We start from the raw sequence: 20,989 nt of genomic DNA on the forward strand, positions 1-20,989 counted from the left end.
GCTCTGCTTTTTTTTTTCCTTGCATTGGGAGAAGAGAAGCAACAACAAAATAAAAATGACAGACCAAGTTTGTGAGAAAAGAGGTGAAAGTTGGACAAAAGAGAAGCCCATGGTGGACTAATCCATACGCTAATTTGTCCACTAATCCTTTTCTTTATTGATTAACATCTCTCTGTCATTTCTTAGCTCCTTTTGACCAAAATTATGGTCGTTAAAAAAATAAATCATAGTGTAAAAAATTATTACTAGAGAACGTCACCATAATAGGATACCACGCTCCTTGTTTCTTTATTCCCCAAGGCTTCTCTTAATCTTTAGTTCTATTACTTTACCACATAAGTACCATTCAAGAAGTAAATCACAGCTCATCTATCTCTCTTATTAATATACATATAAGTTGTCAGGATTCACAATGCCATTACATCTTAAAAGATAAATAGACGGAGACTAGTTTTTTCAAAGAAGAAATGGTAAAAGCTTAAATTGATCAAACACTGATGTTGAAGGATTATTAATTAGTAGTTAAAAAAAAACTGCCAAAAAAACAAAAAAGAGAGTACAGATATGTTGTACACACACTTTGTCCGGCCCTTATTGTCGTTATACTCGTTTTCATGATACCATTAGGAAAAAACTCAATTTTAAGTAGAGAGACTAGAGGTAGAGGACACTTGTGATTGTGAAGGGGGAGTGTGATTTTTCGTTTCGTAGTTGAGTAGGATAGAGAGAGACCCTAAACACCTCTATACACAGAGAGAGAGAGAGAGTCAGTGGGCCTAATTTCCCAGTCACGGACTAACGACGAGTAACGGCGAGAGGGAGCGCCAGGGGTGCACATTCTAGTAATTCAAACAATTGTGGTTTTAGCGTAATATTCAACTATTTTGGGGAACAGATAGTAAATACTTTAACATTTGGGGCTAATTTGGCTTTTTTTTTTTTTTTTTTTTTTTTTCTGTTTTTTTCCAAGTGACACGATTTGATTGGGAACGATCATCAATGGGAGTCGGAGACGAGACGGAGAGAAACAATGGGAGAGGCTGCGATTCGTGCCATCGTCGAAGCGATTCACTCATCTCCGACGCAGGCCGTCGTCTATCTTTCCGGCGGTGCCTCTCTGGTTTCACTCACTCTCACTCTCGCTTTCAATATACATGTGATTGCTCTCTGCCTCTGGCTTTGCTTTGAGTGATACGATACGAAAACTGTATATATGTATTCGCAGGCTTTAGGTTGGTTGATGTCGGTTCCTGGAGCTTCCAACACGCTTCTCGAAGCCGTGGTTCCTTATTCCAGAGTTTCTATGGTCCAATTACTCGGCAGGGTTCGTAATCAGTAATCTCATACATACCTCTCTCTCTCTCTCTCTTTTTATATGGCAGCAAGCAATCCTCTTCTCTTCTCCATTATCTCACCTGGGTTTTTCTTAGGTTCCGAGCCAACACTGCAGCCAAGCAATGGCCAAGGAGATGGCCTTGTTAGCCTACAATCGGGCTCTTAAGCTCTCTAGACCAGGTTTTCTCATATTATATGGTCTCATTCTTCATCGTTGTTGCCTTGCTTGCTTGTTAGTAAACCCCGGATTGGTCTTACTTGTCTTTTATCTGGTGGTGTTTTTTTTATAGGATATCCGGTTCTTGGTGTGGGCTTTACTGGATCTTTGGCAACTTCTCTTCCAAAGCGTGGGGATCACAGGTTGGTTATGCAAAACTTTTGCTTCCTGCTCCTTTAATAATATTTATGATTTTCTTGAAATGTTTTAATGCCTAGGCTACCACAGTAGGTTGTTATCCAAACATATCATTTTTAGGGATTTTGATGTTCTATCATGGCCGCTTCGATTGCTTTCTATTACTCATACTTGTTGTTTTGTTGCTGCCCGAGTAGGTTCTTTTTGTCTATGAGAGCATCCGACCGGATCTGGGAATCTTCTGTCACTCTAACCAAGGTCTTTACGACCTTCTTTCTCCCGTCCTCTTTTACTCCTTAATATCAACTACTCATGTCTTTTATCTTATTGCCTAATACTTTAGAATCTACGGAGCCGAGAGGAAGAAGATAAGGTGTCAAGCTGTGCACTGATCCAGGTTTGTTACATAGCTAAATTATACAACCTCCTATCTGCCTAGTGCATTGCTGTATGATTTCTCTGCTTTTAAGGAAAAAAGAAAACTGGCAAATTAGTTCACTTACTTGTATTAGATTCAAGTACCTGTTGACGTTTCTGTTCCATTTTACTGAATAATACTAAAAATACATATTCTTTCTGGAGCAGTTGTTGTTCATACGTTCCTAGCATAACTTTTCGAAAAGCATTGTATTTTGAGGTTCATCATGTGGACTGAGTTCTTAAAACCTTTCTTGTCGATGTCTTAGGCTATGGCCAAGGCATGCCAAGTTTCTGGGACTCTTGACTCGGGCTTGACCGAGACTGAGGTGCCTTATGAGTCTGAAACCCAGTTTAGTGAAGAACAAGAACTAGAACAGCTTATAAATGGGGAGTTGTGCTGTAAGATTTATCCATTTTCTGGTGGTAAGGTTTTTGTCATTTGACCCGATGAGACTTATAATTTTTCTTTCAAACTTAATCTGGCATTCGTTGCCAGTAATGATGTAGTTCTAACTTTGTGGCAGAAGCATACGGGTCTGATGAAGATAGAAAGATTATACTGCCTGGCTCTTTTAACCCACTACATGACGGTCACCTCAAGCTGTTAGAAGTTGCTATGAGGTAGGCTAGTATGTCTTTATTTTTTGCTTAACGAGTACCTATTTCTCTTTCAGGTGAACATGTTTAAAAGAAAAACACTGGTTGATGTTAATCATATGTATAACCTAAGCCTTCTCTGTATCTTTTCTGTCTTTGGCTCTTTGCTGGCTCTATGTTTCTTTTTTGACATGCTGACTCTCTGTTTCTTAGTTGAATCTAATATGCTATTTTGTGCAAGGTAAGTAGTAATTCATAATTTTTTTTCGTTGTGCTCCACATGTTGTGATTGGAGTTTGAGAGACCTCTGGCATTTTAAACGTGCTGTACAGCAAATCAGATAACTGTCCTTTTTCTCTGCAACATAAAATGTAAACAATCTTACTAGCATATTTTTTTATGCAGCGTTTGTGGCGGCGGGTACCCATGCTTTGAAATATCCGCAATAAATGCAGACAAACCACCACTTTCAGTTGCACAGATTAAAGATCGTGTAAAGCAATTTGAAGCAGTTGGTAGGCGGATCTTTTATTCACGCACTATCTATTTATGTTTTCAACTCCGTGCACCACTTTTGTTTGGCATCTCTAAGTTACAACAATCTTATGATCCAGTTGCGTCCAATAAAGGAAAGACCAATCAATTTTGTGATCCAGAATCGAGCTATAAATGTTTGCAATGCAATTTTATGTCTATTTGCTTGTGCCATCATTTGATATTGGTTTAGTATCTGGTTGGCAGGAAAGACGGTAATAGTTTCAAATCAGCCATACTTCTACAAGAAAGCTGAGCTCTTCCCAGGAAGCAGTTTTGTAATTGGCGCTGACACTGCAGCAAGGCTTGTCAATGTATGTAATTACTTAAAACTTTTCCTGATCCTCTTTTTGTTTCTTTCCTTGAACTACAATTATATTTTAAGCTACACTGTTGCGATCAGCCACTTAAGAACTTAATGAGTCACAGACATTTGAGGTGCTCTATTATCTTCCAATTCCGTACTATCAAAGATGATTAAGGAACTGAACTTCTTGCAGCCAAAGTACTATGAAGGAAGCTACAGAAGGATGTTGGAAATACTTGGTGATTGCAAACGGACAGGTTGCACTTTCCTTGTTGGTGGCCGCAATGTAGATGGTGTATTTAAGGTTTGACTTGAGCAGTAGAACTTCGATTAATTCAAATTTACTCTCTTGAGGGTTGTCTATGAGATTGTATGCCTAATGCCTTATCCTTGCTCCTCTGCAGGTTCTTGAAGATCTGGATATTCCAGAGGAATTAATCGACATGTTTATCTCAATTCCAGCAGAAAAATTCCGGATGGATATATCCTCTACCGAGATAAGAAAAAACCAAGGGGGTGTTACTTCATAATACACGAATTAATGACTTTTCGACCCGCATTTAAGTTTTGGGGTCGCAAGACAGTTTCTTCTGTGCAGTTGCTTTTTGATATGATCTTTATTGTTCCATTTTATTAGTTATTATGGAATGCTTACGTATTGCACAAACGAGCTGCACCAGCTTGGAAAAGGATATTTTCTTTGTTCTTGCAATGCTTGTGTGTAATACTACTGTAGTTGCAACCTTATACTTTGTATAGAGGTGTCCAAGAACTCCCAAAAGTTTTATTATTCTGTTTCTGTAATCCTTTAAACACGGATTTTTAGTACTAGCTAGTAGCTAGGAAGGAATACAACAGCCAAGTATCCCTTCTAAATCAAATATAGTTAAAACTATGATAGTAGCATATAGAGGTGCTTTCATTTCACATGAACTCAACTACTCCACCTTGATGGCCCTAGGAATCTTTGAGACAACTTTGGATTTGAATACTCCAAGTATCTTGTTCTTCTCTTCCGATACCGTCCCGATGAAACTGTCAATGGCCTCTTGAAATTGCAGGTACAAAACCGGAGTTGTCATCAAGAAGACTAAGCCTGGAAGCGTGTTGGTTGATATAGTTTATTAGAGACAAATGGAGGACATGATCAAAAGAGAAAGAGATACATTAACAGGTTGTGTTCTTACTTATATACAAAATTGTGAGGAGGCTGATGTAGCTCCCAATGATGTCTAAGATGGCCACATAAAGGATGGTCTGCCACATGAATGAAGTTTAATTATAAATGAACAATGAATCTTTTGTATGGAAACTAAAGAAAATAGTGTGAGCATAGGTAGCAAAGATTCACCCAGAGAAAGGTTTTGATATCTTTCCCATATGCAATCTCATAGAGCATAAGAAGAAGGCCCTCCATCTTTAATAAAAAGCCTCTAAGTCGGGAATCTGGTAGATTTATCTCTTCTGGAGTGGGAGGCCTCCTGTGTGAGATCACAGAATTGGTGAAACGAGAGAGCTCTAGTGTTGGTTTTCTAAGTTCATTTCTCAGAATAAATGACGTACTAGAATGTAAAAGATATGTATATATTGGTATTTGGTACGTACCGTGTTGTAAAGAGTTGTCCGAACTTGGCCCAAAAGAAGAGTAGAAGCATGAAGAGAAACAGGATCGAACAGAGAAGTGGAACAAATCGAGCCTCCATGACCTCCAAGAGGAACCAAAAAAGTGTTGCCGTTACAAGTGTTATCCCCGAGTTTATCTTGTCCTTCCACACACAGAGATCCGCCACTGCAACAACATTTCCAATGTATTTTTTATTCAAAAGCGTGTAAGTCTCTTCTTTAATACATTTATTCAAAAAGTATTAGTATGTAAAGCTGTAGATGAGAAGAAAGAGTTTCTATAAGAAAATGATAAAGCAGATTATAATGTTACCTGCCCCTTCACCAAGTATTTTATTTACAAGAGACATTGGTTATGCTGTGTTTGATTCTTGAAACGAGATTTGCAATGTTCATAATTCATAAGCCATAGTCAGTCGTGAATATATAAGTAAGATAAATCTCCATTTAATCTCCTCATGTCAGCTTCTTTTGGCATGCTTTTTAGTCTTAATTAAACTGTAATCATTGCTTATTTATGGTAGCAACTAGCAATTAATATACCAAACGCCACGGGCCTCGTTTCCTACACTCTATACAACATTTGCACGCAAAAAAATCTTGTAACTTTGTTGATATTTTACCTAAACCCGGTTCTCTAATTTTGTATCTTTTTTTTTTGTTTTTTTTTTTGGACAACCATTTTGTATCTACTTTTTAAACAGCAATATATTACCTTTTTCATTTATATCTTTCCATTTTAAATTACAGTATATACATCTCTTAATTTTTTTACATAATTTCAAATGAATGTATAAATACATTATGTTTATTTGCTATATACGATATTATTATTATACATATGAAGAAATTCAATCCAACTTTCAATAACCAAAATATATAGGATACAAATTGAAGAACCAAATTGAAGATCAGACTGATTATATCTCAATGGGTTGACTTTAGTGATATGATAATTTTGTTGGTTATGGTTCGATGATTTAGAGCTTAATATTGCGGACTCGAGAGAGTTAAACGGACCAGTGCCTTCTCTTTTATGTGTGTGAATACCAACTGTTGGATCAGATGTTTAGAAAAGATGTTTTTGTCAACGATTGATACACAAAAATCGACATCAAGAAGTGGACTGTGTCATAAAAAAGCCATTGAGAAAAGTGTGGTAACACCAGGGGGTGTCCACAACCCATAATAAGGTCCATAGACAATAAAAGAGAAGATGCAAAATGTCGTTTTAACTTAAGATAGAAGATCAAAATCAAGGAGGCATATAATGAAAACACAGAGAAGTTTGACATTGATAAAGAAAACATCCTAATTCATCCTCCTGATAAGCTCATTGATGAAGTTCTCACGGTTACCAGCATCACCACCTTCCACGTAGTGATTTCTCTTCTTCTTGAGGCCACCGAGTGGTGCCTTGAGCTGGAATGGCCACAGGAAGTTGTTGGCTTCCTTGAAATGAGGTCCAACTGTTAGAATCTCGTGGATCAAATCCTCAGTGCAGATGATCCCGTGCTTTCCCAAAGCCTGTTTTCGTTTGTGTATGGAAGAAGAAATCGTGAGTTACAACTACTACATCACAACAAAACAACATTTGAGAAGTTAGTGTTAATGAGGCAGACTACAAACCTGCTCTACGATAGAGTTGTCAGTTAAAGCAATCCTCTGGTGGTTTAGCTTTCCATAACCTCTCTTGTAGATCAATTCCTTGACACTCTTCAAGTTAGGGAACCTAAAAAATAAGAGAGGTCAGACTGTGAATAAAAGACTTGCTATCACGGCCTAAGATTTAAGGTTAGAAAGACTAAGATGTATACCCGTAAGTCACATAGGGCTCAACACGACGAAGCATGTTCATTGTGGCCTTGTTGACTTTAAGGAAAACACCATTGAAGATCTGCATTAGACAATGCCAAATTCAATTTTACCAAACGGCACATTTTGTATAGTGTCTTTGCTAAGACAAGTGACCAATAACAGACCACTTGATTATCAATAAACTAAACACAACAGAATCATTTCCATCTCTTAGGTCCTAAACCTAATTGCATAGCAATTTTAACACACTAGCAGTAAGTGACAATTTTTCAAAAAGACTCATCATTTACACAAACCCTATCATTAGAAATATACCACAGCAACAACAACATAAAAATAAATGAACACGAACCTGTCTCAAACGCAAAAGCTGGAGAATCTTCTTGGTCTTAGGGTCAATGGCATTGATACTGCAAAATAATTCAAGGAACAACAGATTAAGGGACAACAACAACATCGCAACATGTCCTTGGAAATGATAATACTCACACAAAGAGCAAACATACCCACGGATACGGATGATGAACAAGAGCTTAGCTTCAGGGTCAACATAGAAACCTCCCTTAAGCTTGGCCTCGCGTTTCAACGAGATCAACTCCTTCTCCTGGTAAAATCAGGAGGAACGACAGATCAACTTCACTTTCAAAAACAAATCTTAGATTTGGGGATTCATTTCTTCAAGGGAAAAAAAAAAGAGAGATATGTAACCTTCTCGGCGTACTCCTTAGAGTACTGCTCGGCTCTTTTGAAGATGAGTTTCCTGTTCTCAGCGTTCTTCTTCTTGGCAGCCTCAGCATTCTGCTTCTTCTCCAAAGCCCACTCCTCCTCTCTCTTCCTCTTCTTCAGCACCGACTCCGGAACTACAACCTTCGACTCTGCCATTTCCTAAATCCTGCACATCAACAACACCAGATTTTGATTTTTTTTTTTTACCTTCGGAATCCGAGATACATGAACACGATACTAATCGATGGATGAAGAAGTGATGAGAGACGAATACAAAGACAGACGACACTAACCTCTTCCTTCGGTGTGGTAGGAGCTCTCTCTCTCTCTACTCGACTCGGAACGGATTTTCTCAGAGGCGATACGGCGATGAGAGATTTTATATATATGCTCTCTGCCTCTCAAATTAGGGTTAAAGTATGAAATTTATGGGCCTCACCAGCCCATTATTCATTATTGAGCCTATCTGTTAAAAGCCTATCAGTCTTATTCGTGATTCAAATTGATTAGGCCCAATTTTTGAGATTTGTAGTTTTTTTCTTGACAATTCTTGAATGGCTCTGGGAACATCTATCTCCCAGCCGAAGTGAATAACCTGACAAGCGCATTGTTTAGTTTTTTTCTTCTTCTTGTTAAGCTGTTTACTCTTTAACCTGACATTGGCATCTCATTTTCCCTTGTCAACTAAACTTTGTTTGAACATTTCACATTTTTACTCCACAAGTTTCAATTGCAGACAACAATAGTATTGGTGGTGTATACAACAAAAAGGTTAGCCCAGGGTTCACATACATCATCTGACCAAACAAAATTCGTTTATCTATATAACTTACAGATTTAAATTAATTATAAAAAAAGCAACTCTTTTAAAAACCTGAGGCTGACAACAAACCCATATCAACAGTTTGAACAAGCTCATATCTTTTCGCAATTTTCCTTATCGAAACTTCCTTTTATAATCCTACTCAACGGCGGCAGAAGAAGAGGAAATCAGGGTGGCTGACATGATAAGAACGCAGCCACTTGTCAGCCGCTTGGAACAGAGAGTTCACGAGCTGGTGCTCTGAACCCCCATTGGGCGTCCATAAAGAACCTCTTAACTTGTATGAAGCAAGCCCAAATACAGGCAATGACATCTTCTCACTCTCCCTTGGTTGTGCACTATCTTCACCTACAATAGGTCAACGATGTGAAAACATCTATCTACCAAACAATTATCCTTCAAACGAAATTTTGACTTCGCAACACCTGACTCTAACTCTTGTGCTGAACATCCATCTAGTTATGATGTCGAGTTGATCAATAGTCAAATGATGCTACTAAAAGATTGCTACATTATGCATCCACTCAGGTATATTTTTCAACATTCGTAAAAAATGAACCATGGCTGATAAGATAAAATTCCTAAGCAAGCTTCCTCAGAATAGAATAAAACAGTTATGGTTTACCTCCAGAGGGTGTATGTAAGGAATGATACGTCAAGAAACAAGCATCCAGGTCCTTGAGTGTTGGTCCTGTGGGTATTCTGTAAATTGGGTACCTGCAAAAGTATATAATAGAATGGATTCTCAGAGACATAAACAGATACATTGGCACAGTGCAAGCAAACTGGTACGAAAAAGTACAAGTAACAATACCATGCCACAGAGAACCAGCTTGACGGAAGTAAGTCACAGCTTTTCAACGTCTTCAGCTCGGGAAACTGAGCTGCGAGGTCAAAAACCTGTATTACAAAATAGGCACTAGTCATGAGTGGGAGCCCATATATTAACAACAGGCTCACACAAGTTCCTATTTTTGTGTGAGTTTAGAATGTGGTCTAGTTTACGTTGAGGATGACCAGTTCGTGAGAAGATTGAACAGTTCTGATTAGTTGATAGCCAACAGTTGACCCAAATTAAGGGGTAAGTATCAACCATCTTTCAACTCTAAGCATCAGTTTTTAAATTTCAAGTTACCTGGTCAGACAAACCATCTTAGTATTTGGTAATCCCCTAATGAGTAATTAGTATCTAGGGTATGCTTTTGAAATATAATGTGCAAGGTTCTTCTAGTAGAGAGAAATGAAGGAAGAAACCTTATCAGCCAAAGGTTCGCGGATGTAAGGAAGGTCTCTTTCAAGATACTCAAAGATCAAACGACCCTGAGAGCTTAAAGGTTCGCCGTCGTCACTGGATGAATCTTCGAGAAGTTGATCTCTCAATGAGATATGGTGCAGACTAGCAGAAACACGTTCAGAATCACTATCGCTGCTGATATCGCTACTTGAATCCCGGAAATCGCTGTCGCTACTATCACCTGGACGCCTGCCACAGGAAAAGTGTATATAAGAGCCAAGGCTATGAAAACAACGAAACATGTTTTTGGATATATTGGTGCATAAAAAGGACCAACCTTGGTTGAAGAGAGGAATTAAAGGGATGATGAGGATGAGCATAGATTTGAATGGCAGACAAAGAAGGGACATAGTATTGGATAACACGATCCTCCTTGTTGTTGTTGTTGTTGTTGCTGTTATTCAAAACAAGAGGCACTCCGGTGCCGTAAGCACTCCACTCAGCAAATGATTCCCAAATATCTCCAAGCACAAAGTAAGGCACAGGTTTATAATCAGCAGCAGCAGCATCGGCTCTTCTTTCCCCTAGCGATGTCTGCAGAGACCATATCCATATACATAGGTATAACAACAAAGAAGCCAAGTATGAGAAATTTGAGTATGTAAAAAGAAACCTTAGAAAGATACTGGGCGGGAACGGATGGTGTGACGGAGTCTAAAAACCGTTGAAGATTACCACCAGAAGAAGACGAAGAAGAAGCGGAGGAGGACGGGAGTAAATGTTGAGAATCGTGGAGGTAATCCTTGGAAGGAGCAGATGGGGGGACATTAGAGACGTCGTCGTCGCTTTGACGGAGCTGATCGATGCGGTGATGATTGGCCCTGCGAGCTTTTGCGGAACAGTAGAAAGGATCGTCGCCGTGTCGACCACGCGTCAACTGAAACCCAGCCCCCAACATCTCCGACTTCGATCGTTCGATCGGATTTTAAACAGCTAACACACAGTCCGTCCTTGCCGCCAGCACTCGTTGTAGTTGATTTGACCTGAGGTCTATCTAAATCTATCTATCTATCTAAGTTTAATGAGTTGATTTTTTTTTTTCCAATTGGGCGTTGAAAAAAAAAAAAAAGAAGGTGAATATGTGTCTCCGATCGATGTGACGGCGAAGAAGCTGTGGTCGAATCGGAGATTCCAAGATTGGGGAAAATAATTAAATGGATCGAATTGATTGAACCAAGCAAAAAAAAAGATGAGAAATCCCCCTTAAGCCTCTCCTTCCTTGATGAGATATCTAAAGCTCCGATTAAACAGGCAACGATTAGTGGAAGAGGGAATCCAAATAGATAGAGAGAGATTCGGGTAATGTAGAGAGAGAGAGAGAAATAGATGAGTTTCTGGATTTTCAAATAAAGGAGAGGTCAATGAAGCAGAAATGACTAGGCTCTAGAGAGAAATAAAAAAAAATAAAAAATAAAAAGAATTCGATTGGTTGGTTCTCTCGTATTCGGAGAGGGAGAGAGAGAAAAAAAAGCCTAACACATTTAGCCCCTTGTGATTTTGGATTTACCACATTTACTCCCTCATATTTGATCTTTCATTACAGATTTACCCCCAAACTTTCGGTTATTCAAACTTACGCCTTCACTTAAAAGAGGTTTAATCATAAGGCAATGCAAACCTATTTTAGACTGCTCGGCTGCATTTCAATAATTTGAGGTTGTGAATGTAAAAACCCTATAAAAACAGATGAGAAATATATGAAAAAAGAGAAAGACATATATCACCAAAAGCCAGCAATATTAGGGGTAGAGGGGAGGCTGCTTCTTTCTTTTAAAATTAATGGTGGATACTGCCTGCTTGCTTGCTAGATATGCTGACAAGATGATTTAAATATATAGTACTGTATATGGCAAATTGGCATATTTTTTTTAGTCAGCTAAAAGAAACAAAAGAATGGCTGTAAAACATTTGGTCTTTTTCCATCCTATTTTTAATTCTTTTTGGTTTTTTCCATCGTTCGTAGAGATAAGCTTCACAATGTTCAAGAATATAAACTACTACTATACCATTCAAGATTGATTCAACTAATGCATTTGTCCACCTACTACTACTACGCTCATCATTCAATATTGACAATGACATCAAAGTAACATAACATTTTAAATTGCTGGGTCTTTCTTATATTTTAGGCATTCAAATTGTTATAGTCAAATAATAATACTTACATGATAGATTAACATAAAACTCTTGATACGAGTGAAATGCAATCAATTTCATATGTTTGTACTAATTATATAGTGCAAGTGAATCTGCTGCATTCTGCAATAGCCGGCTAGTTTTATCAGTTAAGTAGCCTTTATTATTTACTATTAGAGGGATGTGCACATATGACCACCTAATTATAGTCTTCTTTTTGCCTGGCTTCCAAGGTCCACCACAAATTATGAGTTTAATAATAATTTAATATAAAAAAAATTGGATTAGAAAAATATTTTACAAATATGATCAAGTTTTCGAATAAGGTGATCTGTGATACGATAGATAACCCAAAAGGGCCCAACAGAGTTAGTTATGTGAATAAAGCCCATTATGAAAAGTAACGGAGAGTTCAAAGAGTGCGACGTCGTTCTAGAGCTTCTATATCACAAAGCGCTTCGTTTTCTCAATGGAAGAGGAGGGAAGAAGCTTTCTGTAGATCTTCTTCGCTTCCTCCTCTGTCTCTCTCCCATCTCTCTTTGTTGAAGAAAACCAAAAACAAAAGATTAAAAAAAAAACTTTGAAATCTGAGAGGAGGGAGGGGTTCGTCTTCAACAAGATTCGATTTGATGTCTTTGGTGCATCTGCTTTTGTTCTTCGGCCTTGTAATCGCGGCGTCTTCTTCCCCTGGCTCGCGCTTGATTCTCCGGGAAATCGCCGATCAAAAAGACAGAGCTGTTGAATTGAACACTTCCAACTTCGATTCAGTTCTTAAAGACACCCCCGCCAAGTATGCCGTCGTCGAATTCTTCGCTCACTGGTCAGTTCTCCCTAATCCCGCTTACCATTAATTATTATTAAAATTGGATTGCTTTGAAATTAAAATCTCCAGTTTTGGGTTTGGTTTGGTTGGTGGGTGGGGGGGTTCTTTTGCACTTTTTTTTCTACCTAAAGTTTGGTGCTGCTGGATCTAGCGTTGCAAGTGTTCTTATCAGAATTTAGAGTTTTTAACTTTATGGTCCTTCTTACTATTCGTGATGCTTCTTTCTAATCATTGCTAATAGATGATTAGCAAATGCTTTTTATTTTATTTTCCACAGTACTAGTTTTTGACGTATACTGATCTGTGTACTTTATCCTAGGTGTCCTGCCTGTAGAAACTACAAGGTAACATAACTATTCAAAGCGCCATCTTTGGTTCTTCTACCTGTTAATTGAAATTCCCTAAAACCTTTTTATACTCTGCAGCCTCATTACGAGAAAGTAGCAAGGCTCTTCAATGGACCAGACGCAATACATCCCGGAATCGTTTTGATGACCAGAGTTGATTGTGCATTGAAGGTACTTACTTCATGGTCGGTTCTAAATTCATCTATGTATATCATGTTGTTGTTGGTTCACTGTTTTCTGATGCTAAGTCCGTCCATATCATGACTTTCTGATGCTATGTATATCATGGTGTTTTCTGATGCACAGACGAATACCAAGCTCTGTGACAAGTTCTCTGTTTCTCATTATCCAATGCTCTTTTGGGGTCCTCCTACTAAGTTTGTCTCTGCCACTTGGGAACCTAAAAAGGATAAAAGCGAGATCCTTGTTATTGATGACGGCCGCACAGCTGAGCGTTTGCTCAACTGGATTAACAAGCAGATAGACAGGTTTGTGCCGTGAATGCCCTGGACTTTTATCTTCAGCACTGGCTCGAAATGTATCTAACATATTCGAACTTTTTTTTCCAGCTTTTAAGTGTTTCCTGAGCTAGTTTGGCAAAATCACATCCGACTTATCTCTGTTTTTTATTTCTCGATATTTTGCAGTTCTTATGCCTTGGATGGTCAGAAATTCGAAAACGAACATGCCCTGTCGAATCTTACCGACTACAACCAGGTTTCGAGACTGATCTCTGCTTAGTTTTACTGAGATTATTAGCATTTCTTTTAAGATTAAACAGCTTTAAGATATTCCGGGTGCTGATTTGCCACAGATTTCTCAGGCTGTGTATGACGTTGAGGAAGCAACCGCAGAAGCTTTTGATATCATTTTAGTGCAGAAGGTAGAGAAATTTGTATGATTATTGTGTATGTATATTACCTTCTTCCTTTCGTTCAGTTTTGTCAATGAATAAGTAGTTTCATGACATCTACAGGCCATTAAGTCATCTGAAACAAGTGCTTCATTTATAAGATTTATCCAGCTTCTAGCAGCACATCATCTTTCCAGGAGGTAAACTAAAGTTTCATCACTCTAATGCCGTCACAATCTCCTTTTCCACACTAATTGTGAATTGATTTTCTATAGGTGTCGGAAAGGAGCTGCAGAAATTCTAGTTAACTATGATGATTTATGCCCTTCGGGAAATTGCTCTTACGAAAAATCTGGAGGGAAAGATACCTTGGGAAATTTCCCTATCTGTGGAAAGGATGTTCCACGTGGATACTACGTGAGTGCTAGCTACCAACTCTGTTACTGTTTTCATGTATATCCACATTAGAGATCTGATTATCCTAATATCTTATTTGGTAGATGTTTTGCCGTGGCAGCAAGAACGATACTCGTGGATTCAGGTACTGTAGTTTGTTTCTAAATTTAATACCGTGATCCTTCAATTCCATTTTCCCCACTGGTATGTATCTGAAGTATTTCTCAAATGCTGGACTGTAGCTGTGGATTATGGGTTCTGATGCATTCACTTTCCGTGAGGGTTGAGGATGGAGAAAGTCATTTTGCATTCACGGCAATATGCGATTTCGTCAACAACTTCTTCATGTGTGATGAATGCCGCCTGCATTTCAACGACATGTGTTTGAGGTAACAATAAAAACACAACTCATAGCTCGAATAATCGTGGTATTTGCTCAACTAAACGTCTAAGCCACACATATCCATGCGTTTCATGGATAGTGTCAAAACCCCTTTCAAAAAGGCACGTGATTTTGTCTTGTGGGTGTGGAGCACACATAACAAGGTCAACGAGAGGCTTATGAAAGACGAAGCTTCTCTTGGTACAGGTGACCCCAAGTTCCCCAAGATCATATGGCCACCAAAGGAGCTTTGCCCATTGTGTTATCTCTCAAGTAATCAGAAAAGCATAGAGTGGGACCACGACCATGTCTACAATTTTTTGAAGAACTACTATGGGTCTAAGCTCGTCTCCCTTTACAAGGAAAAGAGTGTCATCGGGAGCAAGGAAGAAACTGTTCCAGCCACTGAAGACTTGACAGTAGCCACCAGCGCTTTGGTTGTGCCGATTGGAGCTGCATTAGCAATAGCCATCGCCAGCTGTGCATTTGGGGCGCTTGCCTGTTACTGGAGGACACAGCAGAAGAATCGCAAGTATTACTTCCATCTATCTATATAAATCTAGCGGTATCTACCAACTCCTGTTTTCTTTACCAATTGTGGCCATCTTTTCTTTTCAGGCCGAGGAGAAGCTGGAACTAAACTACAAGAAGCTCTTGATGTTTTCATCACTTACAGACAACAAACACAAGGGTTCTTGTTTGGAGTTGGGATCCCGAAGTCGCTTGCTGCAGGTCCTTTCCTTGTAACTTTTGTCTCTGATTTTGAAAGATAGTCCCGATTCTTCTCTTGAATTTTGGGATACACACGCAGAGACACTTGTGAATGTTGGGATCTTTTTATAGGAGTCTTTATAGTGTTTTATAATTTTGTATCGGACTATCTGGTTAGAGTTGTTGTGTAAGAAATTCAAGGTGAGTCTTTGTCTATCTGCATACGCAATTTGCAGATCTGGGAAAGAGAAGGGAGCTTTGCCAATGAGATACTTTTCTTTTCTTTTTTCAATCTGTTAAACCAATCCAACATTTTACATGTATAAGCCAGAAATTATATTTACAGTGACATTTGACTTTTGTGTGTGTGTGTGTAAGAAAATAATGGTGCTCATCGCACGCCTATAATGTAAGATTGCGTTTGAGGCAGGCGCCATGGTTCTGTTTCATCATCCGATGAATCTTCGGAGTAAGAGGTGTCTAAGGTCTGAGAATGGCGGCGGCAGGTAGCGACTGCTTTGGTGACGACATAGATGGGTAGCATGATTCCGAGTACTCTTAGAAACAACAACTGAAAACCAAAGTAATCAAATTAGGGCTCATCAATTTACTCCCTTTGAATCTGTTGTGAGAGTGATAAACTCACCGTGAACAAAGGGAAGACATGGAGGTTTGATCCGGTGAGGACTAGAGGGAGGGTATGTCGGAGAATGAGAAGAGCCATGAACTGCAGATTACAAACATAAACATGATGAGTAAAGACATCAAAGTGTTGGTTTGGTGGGGGAAAAAGAGGATAGTGGTGGTCCGTACAATGAGGACAAGGGAACGGCAGCATATGAAGCTTGTGGTGGAAGAAAGAGGATATTGTTGGTCGATAAAAGTGGAATCAGCAGGTACAACTGTGATGAAACGATGGTCCCGTTGAGATATTCCCCAGTTTCCCCTGAAATGGAGAGGAACATGACCCAACTCTAGCAAGGGAGGCGGTGCTGTATAATCCGGCTTGAATTCCTGAACAAATCATACATATATGATCAGATGAGACTGCATTCAGAAGGAAAAGAGAAAGAGAGAGAGAGAGACGGAGAAGGAGGGGACAAACCTGATGGCAAATCTCGCAGTTTGTATCACCTTTCTCGTTACACCATCTCTGCACGCACCTCCGATGCGCATACTGCCAACAACAACAACAACATGGATCATCTAATCAGAGTATCAGACCTATGTTTTCTTAACTGGGGAACGTTTATCTGTTTACCTTCAAGCTGCCGCTGCAAGAGCAAGGAGTCTCCATGTTTGAATCCAAGTCCTCGTCGTGACAGATCCTGCACTGCGCCATTGACAAATCACCGTTACGCAGCTTCTCAAGGGTTTTCTCATCGAGGACCGTACATTCCTCGACGGGTGAATTAGCTTGCAACATACGGTTCCTGCTCTGAATGGCAGCCTCGATGGTGGATTCTGTTATCAACCGATCCACCAGCAGCACGAAATGATCTCCCATGTTGCCTCTCTCTATTATTACGGTATAGTAAGAAACTTGCAGCTGAAGAAACAACTCTTATATATCTTTTTCCCTTTCTTTTTTAGCTGCGAATAGAAAATAATGGGGTTAGTGGTCAGCATTTTGCATTCAATGCTAAAGGAGATTCCGTACGCAACATGAACATGTGGATTAAATTAGAAGCTGCTCATTAATGAAGATAAACATTTAGATTGAAGCAAACAGTTTTCTGCCAGCCATGGTGGTTAAGGTAAAGCTAAATCAAAAGCTGGTTTGGTTACCAGAACACAAAAGCTGTACTTTTCTTTTGAGTTTTGACCAGATAAATAAGCTGCACAAGTTTATCGAAACGGTTTACTCGAGACTATATAAACAAGGAAAGTAAAAAGTTAAAAAATCTAGGAACAAGAAGGACGTCGTAAGGGATCTGAATTTTACCCCCAAAAATTAAAGAAGCTTTTGAATGAATCAAGAATACGCTTATATGAAATCGTACTTAGGAGAAAAAATAATAATAGAAAGCAAAGAAGAAAAAAAGTAAACCAAAAACAGAGGAAGAAGCGAGAGGCAGAGCCAAATTTTAGGACAGGGAGGAAAAGAGCAAAGGATGGTTGTTGTACCGTTTTGTTCTGTTATTTTGTCTGAAAAGAAGAGAAGAAGAAAAGAAGAAGAAGTGGAAAAGCGAAGAAAAAGGAGACTTAAAAGACGAGAATCGTATTTTTTTATTATTTTAATTTTACCTTTCCTGACGCTAAAGCCTTCACAAAAGCTTCCTTTCTTTCTCTCTGATTTCCGAATTATTCTCATTCAGGTTTAGATTTAGAGAGGGGCATCAAAGATAAAGTTGTGTGTGTTTACAGATGAAGCAACGAGATGGAGTAATAGATTCTCGAATCTTATGATTGTTAGTTTACTCTATTATACCCCCCCCAAAAGAAAAGAAAAATATCATTAACAGTTTTGGAGACGTATCCCGTATGTAGTAGTAGTACATGGATACACATACACGTGGCCTTTTGAATACTAAATAGTAATATAAAATCATCTCTAATTGTAATAAAGATGAATTCTATTATAGTGAAAAACATAGCCATCTTTATATGGTTTTCCTATTCTTATCTTTAAAATTAGAAACTTTATAATAAATATGAGTTTAACTCCAATCCATTTCTATTATTATTTTTGAAATAGAAATTGTTATTTTTTACTCTATATATAGAGGACTTTTATTTTTTTTGTTTCTATAAATAGAGAAAAATATAGCAATATTTATTTTAGAGATGAAAATAAAAGTGAGTTGAAATAAATTTGTCTCTAAAATATAATTGTTATATTTTTCTTTTACTTATAAAAACAAATATAGATATAGATTAGAGGTGAGAATAGAGATGGATTAAAACAAATTTTACTTGTAAAATAGAGATTACTATATTTTTCAACAAATATAAAAGCCGATATAGAAATGAATTGGAGATACTCAAAGAGGTAAGTGACTCGTGGGAAGTAGCTAGGCCAAGAAAACAACCCAAACATAATACCTTAAAACAATATATGAAATTGACAAAAAGCCACCAAATTTGTTGGATTGTTTCTCTCCCTCTTTTTTGTTTTTGTTTTGTTTGTTCTTCATGAACTGCACGACACGTGTCAATGTTACGTATGTGACCGTGTCACGGTGGAATGAGTTGTGGCATCATTTGACAGGTTGATAAACTAACCAAATAACAACAGTTTTTGTTTATGGATATAGTATTTGATTTTTCTAGGCCAACCAATACTTCACCAAAACCAATTAAAATGATAATCCCTTGTTCCCTTCTCAACCTCATATGGCCCAACCATTGCGTCGAGTATTATTGCTCTTGTGAAAAAAAAATATAGTAGCTGTATAATCTGTCTACTTTGTTGCAAAAACTAGGGTGAGTGAGTGATTGTCTGAATATAGTTTTTATCTATGGATTCAAACCCAACATGTGATTGTAGTTTTAAGGCTTTTGATTGAAAATATAGTAGCGAGCCTATGAATCAAAAGCAAAGCCCAACAACAGTACTTGAGAAAGAGAAGCATTCAAACTCAAAAGGGCAATGAAGCAACAAAATGCCGTTCACAAAGATTGATATGATAATGAATGATGTCAATTGTGAATAGTCAATGCATCCAAAACTGTGTGAATAATAATCATCATCCCTCCTCACTCCTCACACACTCACAGTGACATCCTCCAAAAACCTATCTAAATCAATACAACAACCATGATTGATACTCTCTAGATCCGTTTCTCCCATACCAATCCTCTTTTAAACAATCCTAAAATATTCTCCAAACACAAAATCAAGAGGAGGTCGTGATGTGTTTGTGCTTGATCTTAACACCAAGCTCACCTGCAATGATAACAGTGGAAGCCATATCCAGAAACATTCCATGCTCCACAACTCCAGGAAGCCTCAGAATGGCATCACTCACTGCTCCCAAATCACCCATGTCCTCCTCCAAGTGCATATCCACTATGTAATTCCCATTGTCCGTCACAAAGGGCTTACCTTTCTCCCCCAATCTGAGATTGGCTTCACAACCGTACCCTTCCAGCAGATTCCGGAGCTTCTCCGCCGTGAATTTCCAGCAGAAGGGCACAACCTCAACCGGAAGAGCAAGCTTGCTCCCACCAATGTGCTTCACCATCTTGGACTCGTCCACGATCACCACGAACTTCTTGGAAGCTCCTTCGATCATCTTCTCACGAAGCAGAGACCCTCCTCTGCCTTTGACGAGGTTGAGATAAGGGTCGACCTCGTCGGCGCCGTCGATGGAGAGATCAATGACGGGGTGTGCGTCGAGATCAGAGAGAGGGATGCCGAGAGACAGAGCCTGCTCCTGGGTCTTCTTAGACGTCGGTATACCGACGATGTTGTCGAGTTTGCCATGGCGGAGAAGCTCGCCGATGCGGTCGACGGCGTGTTTGGCGGTGGAGCCGGTACCGAGGCCGAGGACCATGCCGGATTGGACGAATTCGACGGCTTTGTAAGCGGCGATACGTTTGAGCTCGTCTTGGGTTAAAACCATGGGGTGTGGCGGCGAGACAACATCGATGGCGGACAAAGATTTGTCGGAGGAGGAAATGAAGAGAGGATCATACGCAAGCGCCATTGGCAAGAAACCCTCTTCGGATGGATTTTGCAGAAAGAAGAAAAGGAAATGGAGAAGCAGAATTGGGAGAGAAAGGTTTGATTTTTTTTTTAATTTAGGGATTGAGGGAAGATATGTATATGCAAGGTCGAATGAGTGGAGTGTGTATATATATATATAAAGATAGAGATGGAAGAAATAAATAATAGCGTGAGAAATATGCAAAGAAGAAGAATGTGGTTTTGTGTGGTGGCGGAGAAAAGTAAAATTAAAGTGAAGAAGATATGACTGAAGACAGAAGAAGATAGGGTTTGTGTTTGTGTCTGTGGGGAGAAGAGAGAGAGAGAGAGAGAACAGACGAATACCATAAAAGACACACACACAGACTTGTCTTTCTCGAGGTCCTAGTTATTAATGAGGGCAGGACAGACCCGAATCTTTCGGATTCTGTTATTTTATTTCTATTGTCCTTGTTTTGCATAAACTACTCTTAACTCTAATCAACATTTCCAAAGTACCTTCCCATTTTGAACTCTTTTGACGCACACACGCCCTAAATTAGTAAAGCTGCTTAGATTAATGGAATTTTTGTCAAATATGCCATATTTTTTAAGAAAGTTTCGGCAGATTTGAAAAACTTAATCAATTATAGCAAATTTGGAAAGAAAAACACTGTTTATGATACATTTGATGGTTTTCTCTAGATTAATATTAGAATAAACGATTTTAAGTATGATGGAGCTATAAAATCAAAAAGCGTGACGGCGGAGATTGACGGGTCAATTTTTGAGCAAGAGGAAAAACATTGGGACAACGTTGTTCATATATCGATCGAAATATTGTAGTGGGTTGATTAAATACTAGTACCATTTTAGATT

At 38.7% G+C, this 20,989-nt stretch overlaps 7 protein-coding genes across 15 annotated transcripts; 2 read left to right on the forward strand and 5 right to left on the reverse strand.

The window, feature by feature from the left end:
- The first annotated feature begins 930 nt into the window (after nucleotides 1-930).
- Nucleotides 931-4,338, forward strand: LOC104710029 (uncharacterized). Of its 4 annotated transcripts, none has more exons than XR_015566564.1 (12): nucleotides 931-1,120; nucleotides 1,226-1,324; nucleotides 1,431-1,515; nucleotides 1,626-1,695; nucleotides 1,888-1,948; nucleotides 2,034-2,087; nucleotides 2,377-2,533; nucleotides 2,635-2,731; nucleotides 3,113-3,222; nucleotides 3,435-3,555; nucleotides 3,742-3,852; nucleotides 3,953-4,338. XR_015566564.1 is itself a non-coding variant. In XM_010426556.3 (12 exons), exons 1-12 carry the CDS (start codon nucleotides 1,031-1,033, stop codon nucleotides 4,076-4,078), a joined length of 1,167 nt encoding a protein of 388 aa, XP_010424858.1. In that variant the 5' UTR covers nucleotides 931-1,030; the 3' UTR covers nucleotides 4,079-4,338. The 4 variants fall into 4 exon arrangements, 2 of the variants coding, with proteins under 2 accessions (XP_010424858.1, XP_010424859.1); XM_010426556.3 differs by having other exon boundaries at nucleotides 3,449-3,555; XR_015566565.1 differs by having other exon boundaries at nucleotides 958-1,120; nucleotides 2,638-2,731.
- On the reverse strand, nucleotides 4,307-5,630 carry LOC104710028 (reticulon-like protein B15). Its single transcript, XM_010426555.3, has 5 exons — nucleotides 5,485-5,630; nucleotides 5,154-5,337; nucleotides 4,900-5,029; nucleotides 4,736-4,805; nucleotides 4,307-4,644 (listed from the first exon to the last, which is right to left on the reverse strand). Exons 1-5 carry the CDS (start codon nucleotides 5,519-5,521, stop codon nucleotides 4,487-4,489), a joined length of 579 nt encoding a protein of 192 aa, XP_010424857.1. The 5' UTR covers nucleotides 5,522-5,630; the 3' UTR covers nucleotides 4,307-4,486.
- Nucleotides 5,631-6,298: 668 nt separating this feature from the next.
- On the reverse strand, nucleotides 6,299-8,392 carry LOC104710030 (large ribosomal subunit protein uL30y). The gene is made up of 7 exons (XM_010426558.3): nucleotides 8,009-8,392; nucleotides 7,698-7,881; nucleotides 7,496-7,593; nucleotides 7,342-7,399; nucleotides 6,989-7,068; nucleotides 6,801-6,903; nucleotides 6,299-6,698 (listed from the first exon to the last, which is right to left on the reverse strand). The coding sequence occupies exons 2-7, from the start codon at nucleotides 7,869-7,871 to the stop codon at nucleotides 6,483-6,485; spliced, it is 729 nt and encodes a 242-aa protein (XP_010424860.1). The 5' UTR covers nucleotides 7,872-7,881; nucleotides 8,009-8,392; the 3' UTR covers nucleotides 6,299-6,482.
- A 32-nt stretch (nucleotides 8,393-8,424) lies between these two features.
- On the reverse strand, nucleotides 8,425-11,635 carry LOC104710031 (uncharacterized). Its single transcript, XM_010426559.3, has 6 exons — nucleotides 10,446-11,635; nucleotides 10,110-10,366; nucleotides 9,793-10,021; nucleotides 9,353-9,438; nucleotides 9,164-9,255; nucleotides 8,425-8,886 (listed from the first exon to the last, which is right to left on the reverse strand). The coding sequence occupies exons 1-6, from the start codon at nucleotides 10,728-10,730 to the stop codon at nucleotides 8,681-8,683; spliced, it is 1,155 nt and encodes a 384-aa protein (XP_010424861.2). The 5' UTR covers nucleotides 10,731-11,635; the 3' UTR covers nucleotides 8,425-8,680.
- A 708-nt stretch (nucleotides 11,636-12,343) lies between these two features.
- LOC104710034 (sulfhydryl oxidase 2) lies at nucleotides 12,344-15,838 on the forward strand. 4 transcript variants are annotated; one of them, XM_010426564.3, is made up of 12 exons: nucleotides 12,344-12,788; nucleotides 13,111-13,135; nucleotides 13,217-13,309; nucleotides 13,445-13,626; nucleotides 13,786-13,855; nucleotides 13,953-14,021; nucleotides 14,115-14,191; nucleotides 14,267-14,408; nucleotides 14,492-14,532; nucleotides 14,630-14,776; nucleotides 14,870-15,301; nucleotides 15,388-15,838. In XM_010426564.3, the coding sequence occupies exons 1-12, from the start codon at nucleotides 12,598-12,600 to the stop codon at nucleotides 15,407-15,409; spliced, it is 1,491 nt and encodes a 496-aa protein (XP_010424866.1). In that variant the 5' UTR covers nucleotides 12,344-12,597; the 3' UTR covers nucleotides 15,410-15,838. The 4 variants fall into 4 exon arrangements, 2 of the variants coding, with proteins under 2 accessions (XP_010424866.1, XP_010424867.1); XR_015566467.1 differs by having other exon boundaries at nucleotides 12,412-12,788; nucleotides 14,977-15,301; XR_015566468.1 differs by having other exon boundaries at nucleotides 12,412-12,788; nucleotides 13,962-14,021; nucleotides 14,977-15,301.
- LOC104710032 (uncharacterized) lies at nucleotides 15,738-17,918 on the reverse strand. 3 transcript variants are annotated; one of them, XM_010426561.3, is made up of 7 exons: nucleotides 17,426-17,630; nucleotides 17,269-17,318; nucleotides 16,742-17,073; nucleotides 16,586-16,657; nucleotides 16,294-16,494; nucleotides 16,127-16,207; nucleotides 15,738-16,051 (listed from the first exon to the last, which is right to left on the reverse strand). In XM_010426561.3, exons 3-7 carry the CDS (start codon nucleotides 16,985-16,987, stop codon nucleotides 15,872-15,874), a joined length of 780 nt encoding a protein of 259 aa, XP_010424863.1. In that variant the 5' UTR covers nucleotides 16,988-17,073; nucleotides 17,269-17,318; nucleotides 17,426-17,630; the 3' UTR covers nucleotides 15,738-15,871. The 3 variants fall into 3 exon arrangements, with proteins under 3 accessions (XP_010424863.1, XP_010424864.1, XP_010424862.1); XM_010426562.3 differs by lacking the exons at nucleotides 17,269-17,318; nucleotides 17,426-17,630 and adding an exon at nucleotides 17,728-17,918; XM_010426560.3 differs by lacking the exon at nucleotides 17,269-17,318 and having other exon boundaries at nucleotides 17,426-17,662.
- Nucleotides 17,919-19,038: 1,120 nt separating this feature from the next.
- Nucleotides 19,039-20,630, reverse strand: RPI2 (ribose-5-phosphate isomerase 2). Its single transcript, XM_010426566.3, has one exon. It carries the CDS (start codon nucleotides 20,130-20,132, stop codon nucleotides 19,320-19,322), a length of 813 nt encoding a protein of 270 aa, XP_010424868.1. The 5' UTR covers nucleotides 20,133-20,630; the 3' UTR covers nucleotides 19,039-19,319.
- Nucleotides 20,631-20,989: the final 359 nt, after the last annotated feature.

Source organism: Camelina sativa, chromosome 9, assembly GCF_030686135.1.
Source record: "Camelina sativa cultivar CO46 ecotype springtype chromosome 9, ASM3068613v1".
NCBI classification, from domain to species: Eukaryota; Viridiplantae; Streptophyta; class Magnoliopsida; order Brassicales; family Brassicaceae; genus Camelina; species Camelina sativa.

What these genes read in the sequence shown, in the direction of transcription:
- LOC104710028 (XM_010426555.3), bottom strand. Translation starts at nt 5,521, where the DNA reads ATGTCTCTTGTAAATAAAATACTTGGTGAAGGGGCAG. An exon ending in AATACTTGGTGAAGGGGCAG is followed by an intron (nt 5,338 to 5,484) that starts GTAACATTATAA and finishes ATGTTGTTGCAG; the next exon opens with TGGCGGATCTCTGTGTGTGG. An exon ending in ATATCAAAACCTTTCTCTGG is followed by an intron (nt 4,806 to 4,899) that starts GTGAATCTTTGC and finishes TTCATGTGGCAG; the next exon opens with ACCATCCTTTATGTGGCCAT.
- LOC104710031 (XM_010426559.3), bottom strand. Translation starts at nt 10,730, where the DNA reads ATGTTGGGGGCTGGGTTTCAGTTGACGCGTGGTCGACACGGCGACGAT. An exon ending in AGCTGGTTCTCTGTGGCATG is followed by an intron (nt 9,256 to 9,352) that starts GTATTGTTACTT and finishes ATACTTTTGCAG; the next exon opens with GTACCCAATTTACAGAATAC. An exon ending in CTTACATACACCCTCTGGAG is followed by an intron (nt 8,887 to 9,163) that starts GTAAACCATAAC and finishes GACCTATTGTAG; the next exon opens with GTGAAGATAGTGCACAACCA.
- LOC104710032 (XM_010426562.3), bottom strand. Translation starts at nt 16,987, where the DNA reads ATGGGAGATCATTTCGTGCTGCTGGTGGATCGGTTGATAACAGAATCC. An exon ending in CTTGCAGCGGCAGCTTGAAG is followed by an intron (nt 16,658 to 16,741) that starts GTAAACAGATAA and finishes TGTTGTTGGCAG; the next exon opens with TATGCGCATCGGAGGTGCGT. An exon ending in ACTGCGAGATTTGCCATCAG is followed by an intron (nt 16,495 to 16,585) that starts GTTTGTCCCCTC and finishes TGATTTGTTCAG; the next exon opens with GAATTCAAGCCGGATTATAC.
- LOC104710029 (XM_010426556.3), top strand. Translation starts at nt 1,031, where the DNA reads ATGGGAGAGGCTGCGATTCGTGCCATCGTCGAAGCGATTCACTCATCT. An exon ending in TGGTCCAATTACTCGGCAGG is followed by an intron (nt 1,325 to 1,430) that starts GTTCGTAATCAG and finishes GGTTTTTCTTAG; the next exon opens with GTTCCGAGCCAACACTGCAG. An exon ending in TCTTAAGCTCTCTAGACCAG is followed by an intron (nt 1,516 to 1,625) that starts GTTTTCTCATAT and finishes TTTTTTTTATAG; the next exon opens with GATATCCGGTTCTTGGTGTG.
- LOC104710034 (XM_010426564.3), top strand. Translation starts at nt 12,598, where the DNA reads ATGTCTTTGGTGCATCTGCTTTTGTTCTTCGGCCTTGTAATCGCGGCG. An exon ending in ATGTTCCACGTGGATACTAC is followed by an intron (nt 14,409 to 14,491) that starts GTGAGTGCTAGC and finishes CTTATTTGGTAG; the next exon opens with ATGTTTTGCCGTGGCAGCAA. An exon ending in TTCAACGACATGTGTTTGAG is followed by an intron (nt 14,777 to 14,869) that starts GTAACAATAAAA and finishes TTTCATGGATAG; the next exon opens with TGTCAAAACCCCTTTCAAAA.
- RPI2 (XM_010426566.3), bottom strand. Translation starts at nt 20,132, where the DNA reads ATGGCGCTTGCGTATGATCCTCTCTTCATTTCCTCCTCCGACAAATCT.
- LOC104710030 (XM_010426558.3), bottom strand. Translation starts at nt 7,871, where the DNA reads ATGGCAGAGTCGAAGGTTGTAGTTCCGGAGTCGGTGCTGAAGAAGAGG. An exon ending in CTAAGGAGTACGCCGAGAAG is followed by an intron (nt 7,594 to 7,697) that starts GTTACATATCTC and finishes TGATTTTACCAG; the next exon opens with GAGAAGGAGTTGATCTCGTT. An exon ending in TTCATCATCCGTATCCGTGG is followed by an intron (nt 7,400 to 7,495) that starts GTATGTTTGCTC and finishes ATTATTTTGCAG; the next exon opens with TATCAATGCCATTGACCCTA.